Here is an 11,304-nt window from a genome sequence, read left to right as displayed (position 1 = left end):
GAAAGAACCAAGTCAAAAACAAGTCAACAACCAAACCACAAAGTACCAGTCAAGGAGAAAAAAAAAAAAGCGTGTGAGCTCACACGAACGACAAGGAGCAAATGAGTTTTCGTAGTTTTCTTTATTACGACGGCGGTGCAAAGTGTGCCGACGTGACGTTGAGCTTTTAGACCTGCAGCTGCGGCACTTGCGGCAACTGTACGGCAAGCGGGAAAGGACAAATCTGGTGGATGTCCGGCTCGCGGGTGCTCAGCTGAGCCGTGCAGGCGGAAGCTTCCGGACTTTGGTGGAACGACTGCCCGCACGCGGGCTCCTGCGCGCCGGGCGGGAGGGGCTCGGTATTCTGTGGACGACGAAGAGGACCGATGAAGTGCGCTTTGCGCACGTTGTCACAAGCAGATGTCGTGATTTTGCTTGTGTTGTGGACTTACTTTTGGCGCATATAATTCACACACAAGATCTCCCACTTGTCCGTTGCTGCCCGAGTAGGAGGTACTACAAAAGGCGTGTTGCTTCAAAAGAAAAAGTAACAGAAACACGTCAAGAATCGGTTTCGAACCAAGTTTAAAAACAGAAGCAAGTCCAGAATTGTGATTTGAAGTATTATTATTAGCTTTGGGAAAAAGGTGTGCAATAGCTTACTGCACTCCAATGGAGCAAATGACTGAGCCGATGTACATTTGAAGACACGTTGTGGTGAAAACATATTTATGCAGTTCAAAAAGGCAAAACAACAACAAATGAGGTGATTTTGTAGGATTCCAAATCGCAGGCGTTCAATTGCGTGTTCGCACTAACAGATTACGCGCATTGTTGGCGAGCGTGATTTACTAAAATATCATCTCAAATAGCGAGCGCTAAATTGGCCGTTCTAACAGATGTCACGCCATGTTGGCAACGGGTGAAAAAGGCTGGGGGACGGCGTAGCCTCTACAAATCGGGGTTAGGGTCGCTCTGATGGTTCTCGCTACGGAGAAGTTGGAAGAGTACCGCAAGCGCAAGATAAACTTTGAAGTGATGGAACCGGAAGTGTCGGTGGTCGAGGCAAGTGTGCCAATCCCGTGTAACATGGTGTTCAAAACGTGGGACAACACACCCGAATAATTGCTGCAGGAGAGGCCAGCGCCAGAAAATTGTCACAATGCGCTGGACTGAGCCATGCAGACGCAAGGAAATGCAGAGTTGAGGAAGAGTTTTGTCAGAGGCGATATGGCATGACCCCTTCTTGTGACTGTCGAACAAGTCAGGCCTTTGACTGTTTGGTTGCAAGGCTCAATAGATATGATCATTTTTCTTTCTGGCATTTGCAAAATGTTCGCACAAACGGAGAAGATCCGTTTTATTTTGTACGCGCTCAACCAAGTCAAGAACCCTCCAGAACACATTTTGTTCTTTGATGCAGTTTGAGTGCGTTCGATCTTTTACCGACCATTAGCTATAGCGCGAAAGCTAACTCACCGCTCGGTCCGGGCAGCGAGGCACGCAGGCCTCGGAAATGATCTTGGAATTCTTGGGACAGCTGGTCTCCACCAAGGCGAACTTGGGCCAGGTCTGCATTCCAATCGACGGGATGTACTGCGATGAGAAGGAAGAACAAGGAGGCGTTTAAAAAGGACGCGGCGAGCAGAAAGAAAAACCCATGGGAAAAACAATCGTCACCCCTCTCGTCAGCAGAGAAATTTCCAACAGGGCGAAATAATTCTGGTGGTTGCTCTCCCGGTTGAACTTCTTCACCGCCTCCTGAACCGCCTTGACGCCCGTCTCGTCATTGAGAGGCAACAGCGCGGGACAGTCGGGACACGTCATCATCATCTCCGAGTTGGTCATTTCTGCACAAGGGCGGGGTTGTTGCCGGAAAAGTCTCGACGTTTACTTTTTTTTTTTATTCACAAGTGCGTCAAACAGTAAAGAGCCATGTGAAAAAAGCTGTTAAGAAAAAAAAATGGGCCGAATGAACTCGTAAGTTGGGTCAGTCGTACAGTATCTCAAGGTACTGCTGTATTTTCTTCCAGATGGGAGAAAAAACACATGGCAAGTTTTTGAAAATGCTTTTTTTTTTTTTTTTAAATGAGTGCTAAAAGGTTTTGACCTGGACTGGTGGTGCATTGGTGACTGGCCACTGTGGCCACGCCCCCCATCACGTTCAACTTGCTGTCACAGGTGGCCACCGCGCCCTTAAAACAAACAAAACGAACACACACGCGTGCCTTAGCTTAGCTTAGCTTAGCATAGCATGTGACCAGCGCGACGTGAAGACGTTCAGAGTTACCCGTTCGGACAGCATCATGACCTCGCATTGGTCGACCGGTTTGGGGTTGGTGACGTGACATCCGGTCTGCATCAGCTTCACGTTGATGTCGATGTGACAACCTCCGGGTACCTGCGCGGACGCGTCCCCAGGGAAGCGCGGACGCAAAGAGAGACGGCAGAGATTTGTCATTTCAATTACTTTTCTTTTTTTTTTTTTTTTTTTTTTTTTACATATTTCAAGAAAACATTTTGAGGTAAAAAAAATAAATAAATAACTTTTTCCAAAAAAGAAAGGAGTACTGTAGTATTTGTTTGTAAGAATGCAAAAAATGCAATGTTGCGCTAAGTGCTCCTCACGTGTTCAATGTTGCTGCTCTGGACCACCTCCAGCTTGAACTTGAATCCGTGCTTGTGATGCTCGTTGATGTGTCGGACGGCGAGGCTCGCCGCCGCCGCCGCGCCGTCCTCGTCGCACGTCACCGCGGGCGACGACGGCGCCCCCAGGAGGCCCGGAGCGGCCGCCGCGCAGCACAGTAGAACGGCCAACAGGTGAGCCGCCATGATGAAGACGAGGAAGAGGAAGGACCGGAACAGGCACGAGTCACACGAGCCGCGACGGCGCTTTTATGGCCGCCGGCGAGGAGGCGGGCGGTGACGGGAAGGCCAGACCGGGACAAACAGACGAACAAACACGAACTTTAACCGGGTCGTGGGAGGGGCGCAGACGACCAATCGCAGAGGAGGAATCGATCACCTGTTTGCGGCTCTTGAACCTCAATCAATCTCGGCACACAAAAGCAAAACGAACGACGAAGCAAAACTCTCAGACGAAGTGGCACCAGCAGGCGATGGGCGATTCCAAATATGGTCATGAGGCGCACCATCCTTCCGGGTGCACCCAGGGTGGGGCTAATTCCACTCCCAGAGAATTGAACCTTGATAAACTGAGATCCGGGTTTTTTTTTGGGGGGGGGGCTTTTTCGTCGTTCTGCAGCTGTTACGACATTAAGGCTCGTTCAATAAATCGAATTAGCCCAAACGCCAAGTGTCTCCAAGTCTTCATTCATCCCATGCCAGACGGAAGTCGGAGTTCTCCCGGGTGACCTCTGACTCGGAACCACAGGCGAACAAAAATCTTTTATAGAGCAACATCTTTTTTTTTTGTTTCTTCTCAAGACCAGAATAAAGTCATGTTTTTTGAAGAAAGACCATTCAGTCTTACAAGAATGACCTTTTTTTTTTTTTTTTTTTTTTTTCTCTCATGATACTATGAATTTTAGTGTCGGAATTCAACAAGCCCAGTACAATTGGAACGGTTGAGTTTCAGGCATCTGTCACGCCTGAAAGCGGCGCTCGTTCGGTTCTCACGTCGACGCTCGACACGACAAGACAATTTGCGATCCCGGCCCGCTCGCGATATGACGTGCGCATTTCGATGTCGCCGATTTCCAGTGAAAAGACGCCAGACTCGCTCGTGTCAACAAAACGCCAAAGGTCGCCGTCCTTGGGCGGCTGCGAATCGCGGACCCGGTCTCTAAATCCCTGATTCAAAGCGAGCTCATCCCGGACTTGGGACGGCTAACGTCAATCATCCACCGAGGTCCTGACTTGGATTTTCAAAATCGGCTACCGTTCATTTTCCACGCACGCAATGCCCCAAATATCCTCCTAATCGCTTGTGAAAATGTATTAACAGTTCGTGCGACATCCTCCGACGGACGATTAATCCGAATCAATGGTGCAATTTTGGCACCTGTGTCCAATCCCCCTCTGACCTCTGACCTCTGCTCCGTGGGCTCATTCGTCTGCTGTTTTACTCTTTTAGTTTCCGGATTCCTCCACGATGTGCAAAAAAAAACAACTATCGACTCCGTTTTCATCACATTATTAAAGTCAAATTCCCCCAAATTGCAGTTGTTCAACTCCGAATGCACTGCGTGTCGTGTGAATGACAAGTTGTTGTTGTTGTTGTTGTTGTTTTCTTTTCTTCTCACTTTAACTGCTGTGGCTCAAACAAAAGCGGCGCATCACGTCATACGGGCACGTGGCGTAGAAAAGTTGCGCCCCCCCCCTTTTAGTCGAAGCAGTTGCTTTTTTTTTTTTCAACGATAAGGCCAAATGAATCCAATCCATCCAAGTTTTCGTTTGCAATTTCTCGATCTTTTGCTCCTCCGAAATCCCGATCGAAGGCTTTTTGCTCTTCGCCAATTCCCGCAACGACAAGCACAGCTGACGGCCTGCAGTCACGTGATCGATCGACGGCTTGGCGTCCGACCCCGCCCACCGCTAATTAGGACGCAGGTGTCCCGCCCTGTGATTGGTTCGCGGAGTCGCCGGGCCCGCCGTAAAAAGTCTCGGCGCGCGTGTCCCGCTCCGAACTCGCCGTCGCCATCTTCGCAGGTGTGACACGCGTGCCGATATTCCCGCTTCTCCCGCTTCTCCCGCTTCTCCCGCTTCTCCCGCTTCTCCCGCTTCTCCCGCTTCTCCCGCTTCTCCCGCTTCTCCCGCTTCTCCCGCTTCTCCCGCTTCTCCCGCTTTCTGTCGTCATGGCGGCTCGCCCGTTTGCTGTCGTTCCGCGCTGCGTCGCGGCCCTCGCCGTCGTCGTCGTCGCCGCCGCCGTCGTCGTCGTCGTCCTGGCGCCGGTGCCGCCTTGGCCGGTGACCTGCGCCGACGGCGGCGCGGCGGAGGCGGCGATCCTCGGCGTCCGCCACATCAACGAGCATCACAAGCACGGCTTCAAGTTCCGGTTGCAGGAGATCGTCAGCAGCGATTACCGACAGGTGACGCCGAGCGCTTTAAAAAGGAAAAAAAAAAAAAAAAACAGAACATAGAGCTTTTTTTAAATTCTCGTCTTTTCAATTGTAGTTTCTCTTCTAAAATGTTTTAAGGAAAAATATACAAATTAACATTGAACATTTCAATCTTAAAAGGAGGAAACTGTGGCACTTGAATCTTGTAATTATGACAATCTGAATTTTTGCTTATTTTTTAATAATGAACCTGCTTAAAAAAATAAATAAATAAAATTCCCTTAACTGTATTTTGCTTCGTCAATACTTTTATGTGGGAAACTTCTGAAGTGTTTTGAAAGTTTGGCTTTGTCTGAGCAGAGGGCCAACAAGATTGCTGCCGATGATGATGATGCACGAGTTGTAAGACCCGCGCCGGTCTGTCTCCGTCCCGCAGGTCCCCGGAGGTTGCGACGTGGTCTTGAGCGTGAAGCTGGTGCAGACCGATTGTCACGTCACCAACCCCAAAGCGCACGACCGATGCGACGTCTTTCGACAGGACGAACGGGTAAATATTTGCCGAGCGGCGAGTGTCCACGGCGCGTTCGCTAATGTTTGTACAACGCGAGAGGGGCCGGGTGGGAACACTTCCAGAAAACCGACGACTACTGCTGAGATGAACTGAACTTCGGGCTTTGCTGCGCTGCCCAATAGAAATCAAATGTTTGTTTTCTTAGTTTGTCTAAATGAATTGAGTGGAAACTGTGACGGTGCGAAACGAAGTGAGTCATAAATTCCTGTAGCGAGCTGGCAAGACTTGCCGAGCACTTGTCGAGGGGCGGCGTGGGAACCAAACCCGCGTCGGGTTTCAAGTTGAACTGAAGTTTGCGTCTGGCCGAGTAGACGACGGCTACGGCGCTGTCGGAAAGAGCTCTATGAGATGAAACCCGAGCTACGAAAACATCGGCTCGAACGACGCCGGTCACCGAACGAAGCGCTCGCCGCTAGGCTCATTGACGGATGACGCTAGCACCCGATCCACCCCGACGACCGGCTCGTCTCCCGAGCGAGCCGATCCCTCGCAGATCGTGTCGACTGCCTGAATCGAACTCGTTGGACTGTCAATTTCCAGGCTAGCGTAGTGTCTGCCTCGAACGCAACAGACCTCATGTAGCGTCCTTTCGACTGACTCGTGACTCCTTCCAGCAATTCAGTTTAGTTTCCTCGGGGTACAATCGGGGGTCACGGCGGAAGAATGTACGTCACTGGTGTGAAGTCTTGAAATGTCCTGTAGCTGCTTTTGTTAATCACACGCTAAGTGTTGTTGTTGTTGTTTTAGGGCGCAGGGGCCACCTGTACCGTCGAGCTTTCGGTCACATCCGGTGTGGCCGCAGTCACCAGACACCAATGCGCCACCAGACCAGGTTACAAGCCAAAACCGCTCCTTGTTGTCCTTTTACGTCTGAAACTTGGAACACGAGCCGTGCTTCTCACTGGCTGCAGATGGAGCTCGACTATTTTGACTCTGTTCTTGCGGCTGCGGTTCCAAACTGAGGTTTTAACCATCTGAAACAATTTTCTGGTAACGTGCCACCTGCGCGCAGATCCGAGCAACGAGGAGATGTCTTGGATTTGTCCCAGCTGCCCCGGGTTGTTGCCTCTGGACGACCCGACTGGCGCCGTGGCGGCGCAGGAGGCGGTGATCAAGTTCAACCGGGAGAGCAAACGCCGGCATTACTTCACCCTGCTGGAAATGGCTCACTTGACAATCGAGGTGACGGCAGCTTCGAGGTTCCGCTGGCCGCGCCGTACGTTTTAACACCTGCCCGTCGTTGTGTCTGCAGTACATCCCGTCTAGCGGCACGATGACCTTGCTGAAGCTCGCCCTGGTGGAGACCACGTGCCCCAGAGAGGCCACGCACACGTTTGCGCCCTGCACGCCTCTCTGTCCGGACCGAGCCGTGAGTTAGCTTTCATGCTAATGAAAAAACTCATTCTAACGGCAAACAAAAATGTGCTTGACACTAGCCCGTCTTTAACTCTGTTTGAGATTTGGTTCTGGGGGGGGCGAACTGGATCTCAACTCTCACACTTTTAATGGCTTGGTATTTTTAGTAGTTTTGGACTTTAGATTTGCTTTGGTTCTTTTGTGAATTGTTGTAAAATTTGAACGGTTGACTGATTTTTGGTGCGCGCTCCAAAGTAGTTTTTTGTTTTTGTCTCCCTTGCCGCAGAATCACTTCTTTTGCTCCACCTCCTATTACAACTTGCAAGAAGTATTGGGAGAACTTGTCTGTGAATTATATCTGCCAAAAGTAAGTCCACAAAAGCGTACCATCTACTTGTACACCCGGAGTTCCTCATTGTTCCCCTCTCGTCCGCAGAATTCCACCCGCCTGCCGGCCGGTGAGCCGGAGCCCTCGTGCGGGCCTCTGTTCCACCGAAGTCCGGAGGCTTCCGCGTGCAAGGCGCAGCTGAGCGACCCCGACCCGTCCGTCCACCACATTTGTCCCTTCCCGCTTAAGTGATGGAAACTTGATTAAAAAGTTCAAAGTTCTTTGCCGTTTCTGTGTGAACATGTGATGCAGGCGCACTATGGATTCTTAAATCCGCTGTCATTTAGCTTTTTCCTTGTTCATGGTAGCTTTGATGCAAATGCCAAAATAAGACTACACTAAACTAAAAAAAAATTTCGGAACTTTTCCCATGTGCTTATTTTTGTCCAATTTCTCATACTCAAGCCAACTTTTTTTTTTTTAAAGTAAATTGTATATTTTGTCCAGCTTAAATTGCTGTTTTTGCCTACAATTTCAAACTTACTAGCCACGCCCATACACGGCACAGCCAAAATCTAGTTTTGACAAAGTGGAATCAATTTGGATCTTAGGGAGACAAAGCAGAGAGATGGAAGGATTCAGCAGTATGGGATTTGTTTTTTTATTTTTTCCTTTCCACGTGATGTTCTAGCAAGATGTTGGACCAAATGTTAGCATTTTCAGCAAACCAGAGTTCAGCCACAGAAAGCTCAGTTGGACGCTTTGATACGGTAGATCATAATATACTGCTGAAATGGTAAGACTAAATGGAACAGTCCTTGAGTGGTTCAGGTCCTACCTGGAGGAAAGGAGTTATTTTTTTTTTTAGCCATTGAAAGTGTTCAGTCACATCAAATGGTAATGACCTATGGGGTCCCTCAAGGGTCATTTCTTGGACCCCTCCTGTTCAGCCTGTATATGCTACCCTTGTGTGAAATGTGAAACTTGAATTTTGCCTATCATAGCTATGCAGATGACACAGTTATATCTAGCAGTGTCTCCAGATGACTACAGTTCAATTGAGGTGTTGTGTCAGTCTAAAACGGATAAATATCTGGATGAGCCAAAACGTTCAATTAAACCACAACATAAGTGCAAGAGCAAATAGTATTTTTTCAAGAAGAACCTTTTTATTTTAGGAATGATTGCTTTGAAAGTATATTTTAGAAGTATTCTTTGAAGACAAAAAGCTGTAGTACTCGAATAAAGTTGCATACGTCGCATCTCGCGCATTTGTCCCTTCCCGCTTGCCGTAGCCTGGCGGCTTGACGGACGTCTGCGCGTGATTTTGAAAGAAACCAAACAAAAAACATCTTTTCTCCCGCTCCGCGCGCAAACATGATCAACGGCCATCGTTGGCTTTCATGCTAACGCCGAATTCTGTCGGTGAATAAATAAACGCATTCCAACAGAAGGACCGAAATGTCTGCTCGTGTTCCTGACTTGGTTTTAAACTCGATCAAAATTGGATTTTTTGGAAAATGACTTTTTTTCAACAATTAGTTTTCTTTAAAAAATTATTTTTTTTCAAATCAATTTTCTTATACCTTAAATGACTGCTTTCAGTCGCGGGCGTGCTGGAGCCCATCCAGCCGACTTCGGGCGGGAGGCGGAGCACGCCCTGAACTGGCCGTCGGCCAATCGCAGTAGATTGGGAAATTGTTTTGAAAAAAATAGTTTTTTTTGTTTTTTTTTGCCAATACTATTTTTATGGCAATTTTATTGTCATAAGATTACTACTTTATGGTTGAAAAATATAAAATATAGAAAAATAATGCTCATAAGATCATGAATTTGTCTATTTTTCATAAGCACAACGTTTTGTTCCTCCCAAAAATAACGCACAAATCAAAAGACAAAAAGACAAAAAAAAAGACAAAGAGTCCATTTCTCCTTTCCTAATGCTCAGGTGAGGTGAAGGAGCGCTAACGAAGTGATCGGTTGAAACCCCGCCCACCACTAATTGGGACGCAGGTGTCAGGTGTTCGTCCTCCTCTGCGATTGGTTGTCGGCGCTCCTCAGTCTGGTTAAAGTGTGCGCGCGCTCGTCTTCTTCTGTCCTTCCTGTCGCCAGGTGTGACGTGTGCTATTTTCGCATCGTCTCGGCTTTTCTTTTTCCCGTCGTGATGGCGACTCACCTGTTGGCCGTTCTGCTGTGCTGCGCCGCGGCTCTTCCGGGCATCCCGGCATTGCCTTCGCCGGCGGTCACGTGCGCTGAGGACGGCGCCGAGGCGGCGGCCGGCCTCGCCGTCCGACACATCAACGAGCATCACCGGCACGGATTCAAGTTCCGCCTGCACGAGATCCAGAGCAGCAATTATCAACAGGTCGGCACTTAACACGCTTGACCGATTGTTTGGCTTCTTCAAAAGGGCAAAAATGCTCAATTGTTGGCGAACGTTGTTCTTTTCTCACTTGAGGCTGTTTTACGCCGGCGGAGTTGCTAGCACGGCGCCGGCGTGTCCGTGGCCCGCGAGTTTGTTTTCGTAACGTCTTTCCGTCTCCTTCAGTTCCCGGGAGGTTGCCACATCGACGTGAACGTGAAGCTGGCGCAGACCAAATGTCACATCACCGACCCCAAACCGCTCGACCGATGCCAGCTGTGGCGACGGAACGAACGGGTAAATATTCCGGCGCTCGGTCCTGAAAGACTGCGGCCGCTCACGTCGGCCACGTGCCAAACTCCGTGTGTTGTCGTTGTGCGTTTAGGGCGCCGTGGCCACCTGCAGTGTCGAGTTTTGGGTCATGTGGGGCGTGGCCAAAATCACCAGACACGAATGCACCACCAGACCAGGTCACAACCCAAAAATGCTCTTTAAGTGTCTATGTTTTGCTTTCGGGTTTTGGACCGATGTCATTGGTTCTGAGGCTCCATTTGTGAACTGAAGTGCGAGTTGCCCGTTAAAAGAAGCTAAAGTTATGGTTGACTTTTTTTTGGAGGTGTAATTAAAAAAAAAAAAGAAATCATTCACGTTCCAATTCGTATTTGGCACCGGGCTACTTCCTGGTTGCAGGAAATTCTGTTTAGTCCTCTTACTATGAATTCTGCAAATCTGGATTAACTTTCTTTTTTTTGACTTTGTTCTTCCAAGTTGTAGCGTCACAAACTGATCTGACAATCGTTTTTTTTTTTTTTTTTTTATATATAAGCCCTCCATGTGAAATGCGATCAAGATGGCGTCTCCACGTGCGCGTTTGTGCTCACCTGTTTGCAGAACACACCAACGAGGAGCTGATGACGATTTGTCCTTCCTGCCCCAAGTTGTTGGCTCTCAACGACCCGACGGGCGTGAGCGCGGTAGACGCGGCGGTGACCGCGTTCAACCGCGACGGCCAACGCCAGAATTACTTCACCCTGATGGAAGTGGCTCAGCTGACCGAAGAGGTGACGGCGGCGTTCCATCTTTGTCCTCTTCCCGGCTGCGTTACGTGCCCGATGTCCTTTGAAACGCCTCCTTGTCCTTCTGTGGCAGTACGTCGCGAGCGTGGGCACGATCACCTGGCTCAAGTTCGCCCTGGTGGAGACCACGTGCCCCAGAGAGGCCACTAGCAGTTTGGCGGCCTGCACGCCTCGCTGCCCGGACCGAGCTGTGAGTTCAAACCGCTTTGACCGCTTCGTGCGGTTCTCGACACGGTTAGCGCTGCGATGAGTTCTCTTTTCCTTTTCAGAATCACGTCTTTTGCCAAACTTCCTATTACAACGTCTACAGACAAGTGGGAGAACTTTCCTGTGAAACGTATCCACCCAAAGTAAGTCCACAGCAAAAGCGCCCTCGGTGGCTCCGTCCCCACGGCGCACCTCATTGTCCCTCTCTGGTCTCCTCAGAATTCCGCCGCCCTCCCGGCCGGCGAGCCGGAGCCCGTGTGCCGGCCGCTGTTCCACAAAAGCGCGGAAGCTTGCGTTTGCCAGGCGCGGCTGAAAAAGCCCGACGCGGCCGTCCACCACATTTGTCCCTTCCCGCTCAAGTGATGTCGGCGTATTTAAATCCGCAATAAAAACCATTGAAAGTT

General features: G+C 49.6%; 3 protein-coding genes across 5 annotated transcripts; 2 read left to right on the top strand and 1 right to left on the bottom strand.

Annotated features, from left to right (window-relative positions):
- Positions 1-102: 102 nt before the first annotated feature.
- LOC133480975 (alpha-2-HS-glycoprotein-like) lies at positions 103-2,861 on the bottom strand. The gene is made up of 7 exons (XM_061779768.1): positions 2,608-2,861; positions 2,270-2,380; positions 2,090-2,174; positions 1,660-1,829; positions 1,459-1,575; positions 432-512; positions 103-343 (listed from the first exon to the last, which is right to left on the bottom strand). Exons 1-7 carry the CDS (start codon positions 2,809-2,811, stop codon positions 167-169), a joined length of 945 nt encoding a protein of 314 aa, XP_061635752.1. The 5' UTR covers positions 2,812-2,861; the 3' UTR covers positions 103-166.
- Positions 2,862-4,564: 1,703 nt separating this feature from the next.
- On the top strand, positions 4,565-7,536 carry LOC133480976 (antihemorrhagic factor cHLP-B-like). 3 transcript variants are annotated; one of them, XM_061779770.1, is made up of 8 exons: positions 4,565-4,733; positions 4,788-5,030; positions 5,437-5,547; positions 6,319-6,403; positions 6,584-6,753; positions 6,824-6,940; positions 7,214-7,294; positions 7,364-7,536. In XM_061779770.1, exons 2-8 carry the CDS (start codon positions 4,797-4,799, stop codon positions 7,505-7,507), a joined length of 942 nt encoding a protein of 313 aa, XP_061635754.1. In that variant the 5' UTR covers positions 4,565-4,733; positions 4,788-4,796; the 3' UTR covers positions 7,508-7,536. The 3 variants fall into 3 exon arrangements, with proteins under 3 accessions (XP_061635754.1, XP_061635753.1, XP_061635756.1); XM_061779772.1 differs by having other exon boundaries at positions 4,602-4,697; XM_061779769.1 differs by having other exon boundaries at positions 4,565-5,030.
- Positions 7,537-9,338: 1,802 nt separating this feature from the next.
- Positions 9,339-11,304, top strand: LOC133480866 (alpha-2-HS-glycoprotein-like). Its single transcript, XM_061779542.1, has 7 exons — positions 9,339-9,620; positions 9,804-9,914; positions 10,003-10,087; positions 10,509-10,678; positions 10,767-10,883; positions 10,963-11,043; positions 11,120-11,304. The coding sequence occupies exons 1-7, from the start codon at positions 9,420-9,422 to the stop codon at positions 11,261-11,263; spliced, it is 909 nt and encodes a 302-aa protein (XP_061635526.1). The 5' UTR covers positions 9,339-9,419; the 3' UTR covers positions 11,264-11,304.

This window comes from Phyllopteryx taeniolatus, chromosome 7 (assembly GCF_024500385.1).
Source record: "Phyllopteryx taeniolatus isolate TA_2022b chromosome 7, UOR_Ptae_1.2, whole genome shotgun sequence".
NCBI classification, from domain to species: Eukaryota; Metazoa; Chordata; class Actinopteri; order Syngnathiformes; family Syngnathidae; genus Phyllopteryx; species Phyllopteryx taeniolatus.
The sequence above is the reverse complement of the archived record's forward strand: the minus strand, read 5'-3'. Positions and strand labels throughout refer to the sequence as shown.

Coding starts and splice junctions, on each gene's coding strand:
- LOC133480866 (XM_061779542.1), top strand. CDS start 9,420: ATGGCGACTCACCTGTTGGCCGTTCTGCTGTGCTGCGCCGCGGCTCTT. Junction 10,679..10,766: donor TGGCTCAGCTGACCGAAGAG/GTGACGGCGGCG, acceptor CTTCTGTGGCAG/TACGTCGCGAGCGTGGGCAC. Junction 10,884..10,962: donor CTCGCTGCCCGGACCGAGCT/GTGAGTTCAAAC, acceptor TTTCCTTTTCAG/AATCACGTCTTTTGCCAAAC.
- LOC133480976 (XM_061779770.1), top strand. CDS start 4,797: ATGGCGGCTCGCCCGTTTGCTGTCGTTCCGCGCTGCGTCGCGGCCCTC. Junction 6,754..6,823: donor TGGCTCACTTGACAATCGAG/GTGACGGCAGCT, acceptor TTGTGTCTGCAG/TACATCCCGTCTAGCGGCAC. Junction 7,295..7,363: donor GTGAATTATATCTGCCAAAA/GTAAGTCCACAA, acceptor TCTCGTCCGCAG/AATTCCACCCGCCTGCCGGC.
- LOC133480975 (XM_061779768.1), bottom strand. CDS start 2,811: ATGGCGGCTCACCTGTTGGCCGTTCTACTGTGCTGCGCGGCGGCCGCT. Junction 2,381..2,607: donor AGAGCAGCAACATTGAACAC/GTGAGGAGCACT, acceptor GCGTCCGCGCAG/GTACCCGGAGGTTGTCACAT. Junction 1,576..1,659: donor TTTCTCTGCTGACGAGAGGG/GTGACGATTGTT, acceptor TTCTCATCGCAG/TACATCCCGTCGATTGGAAT.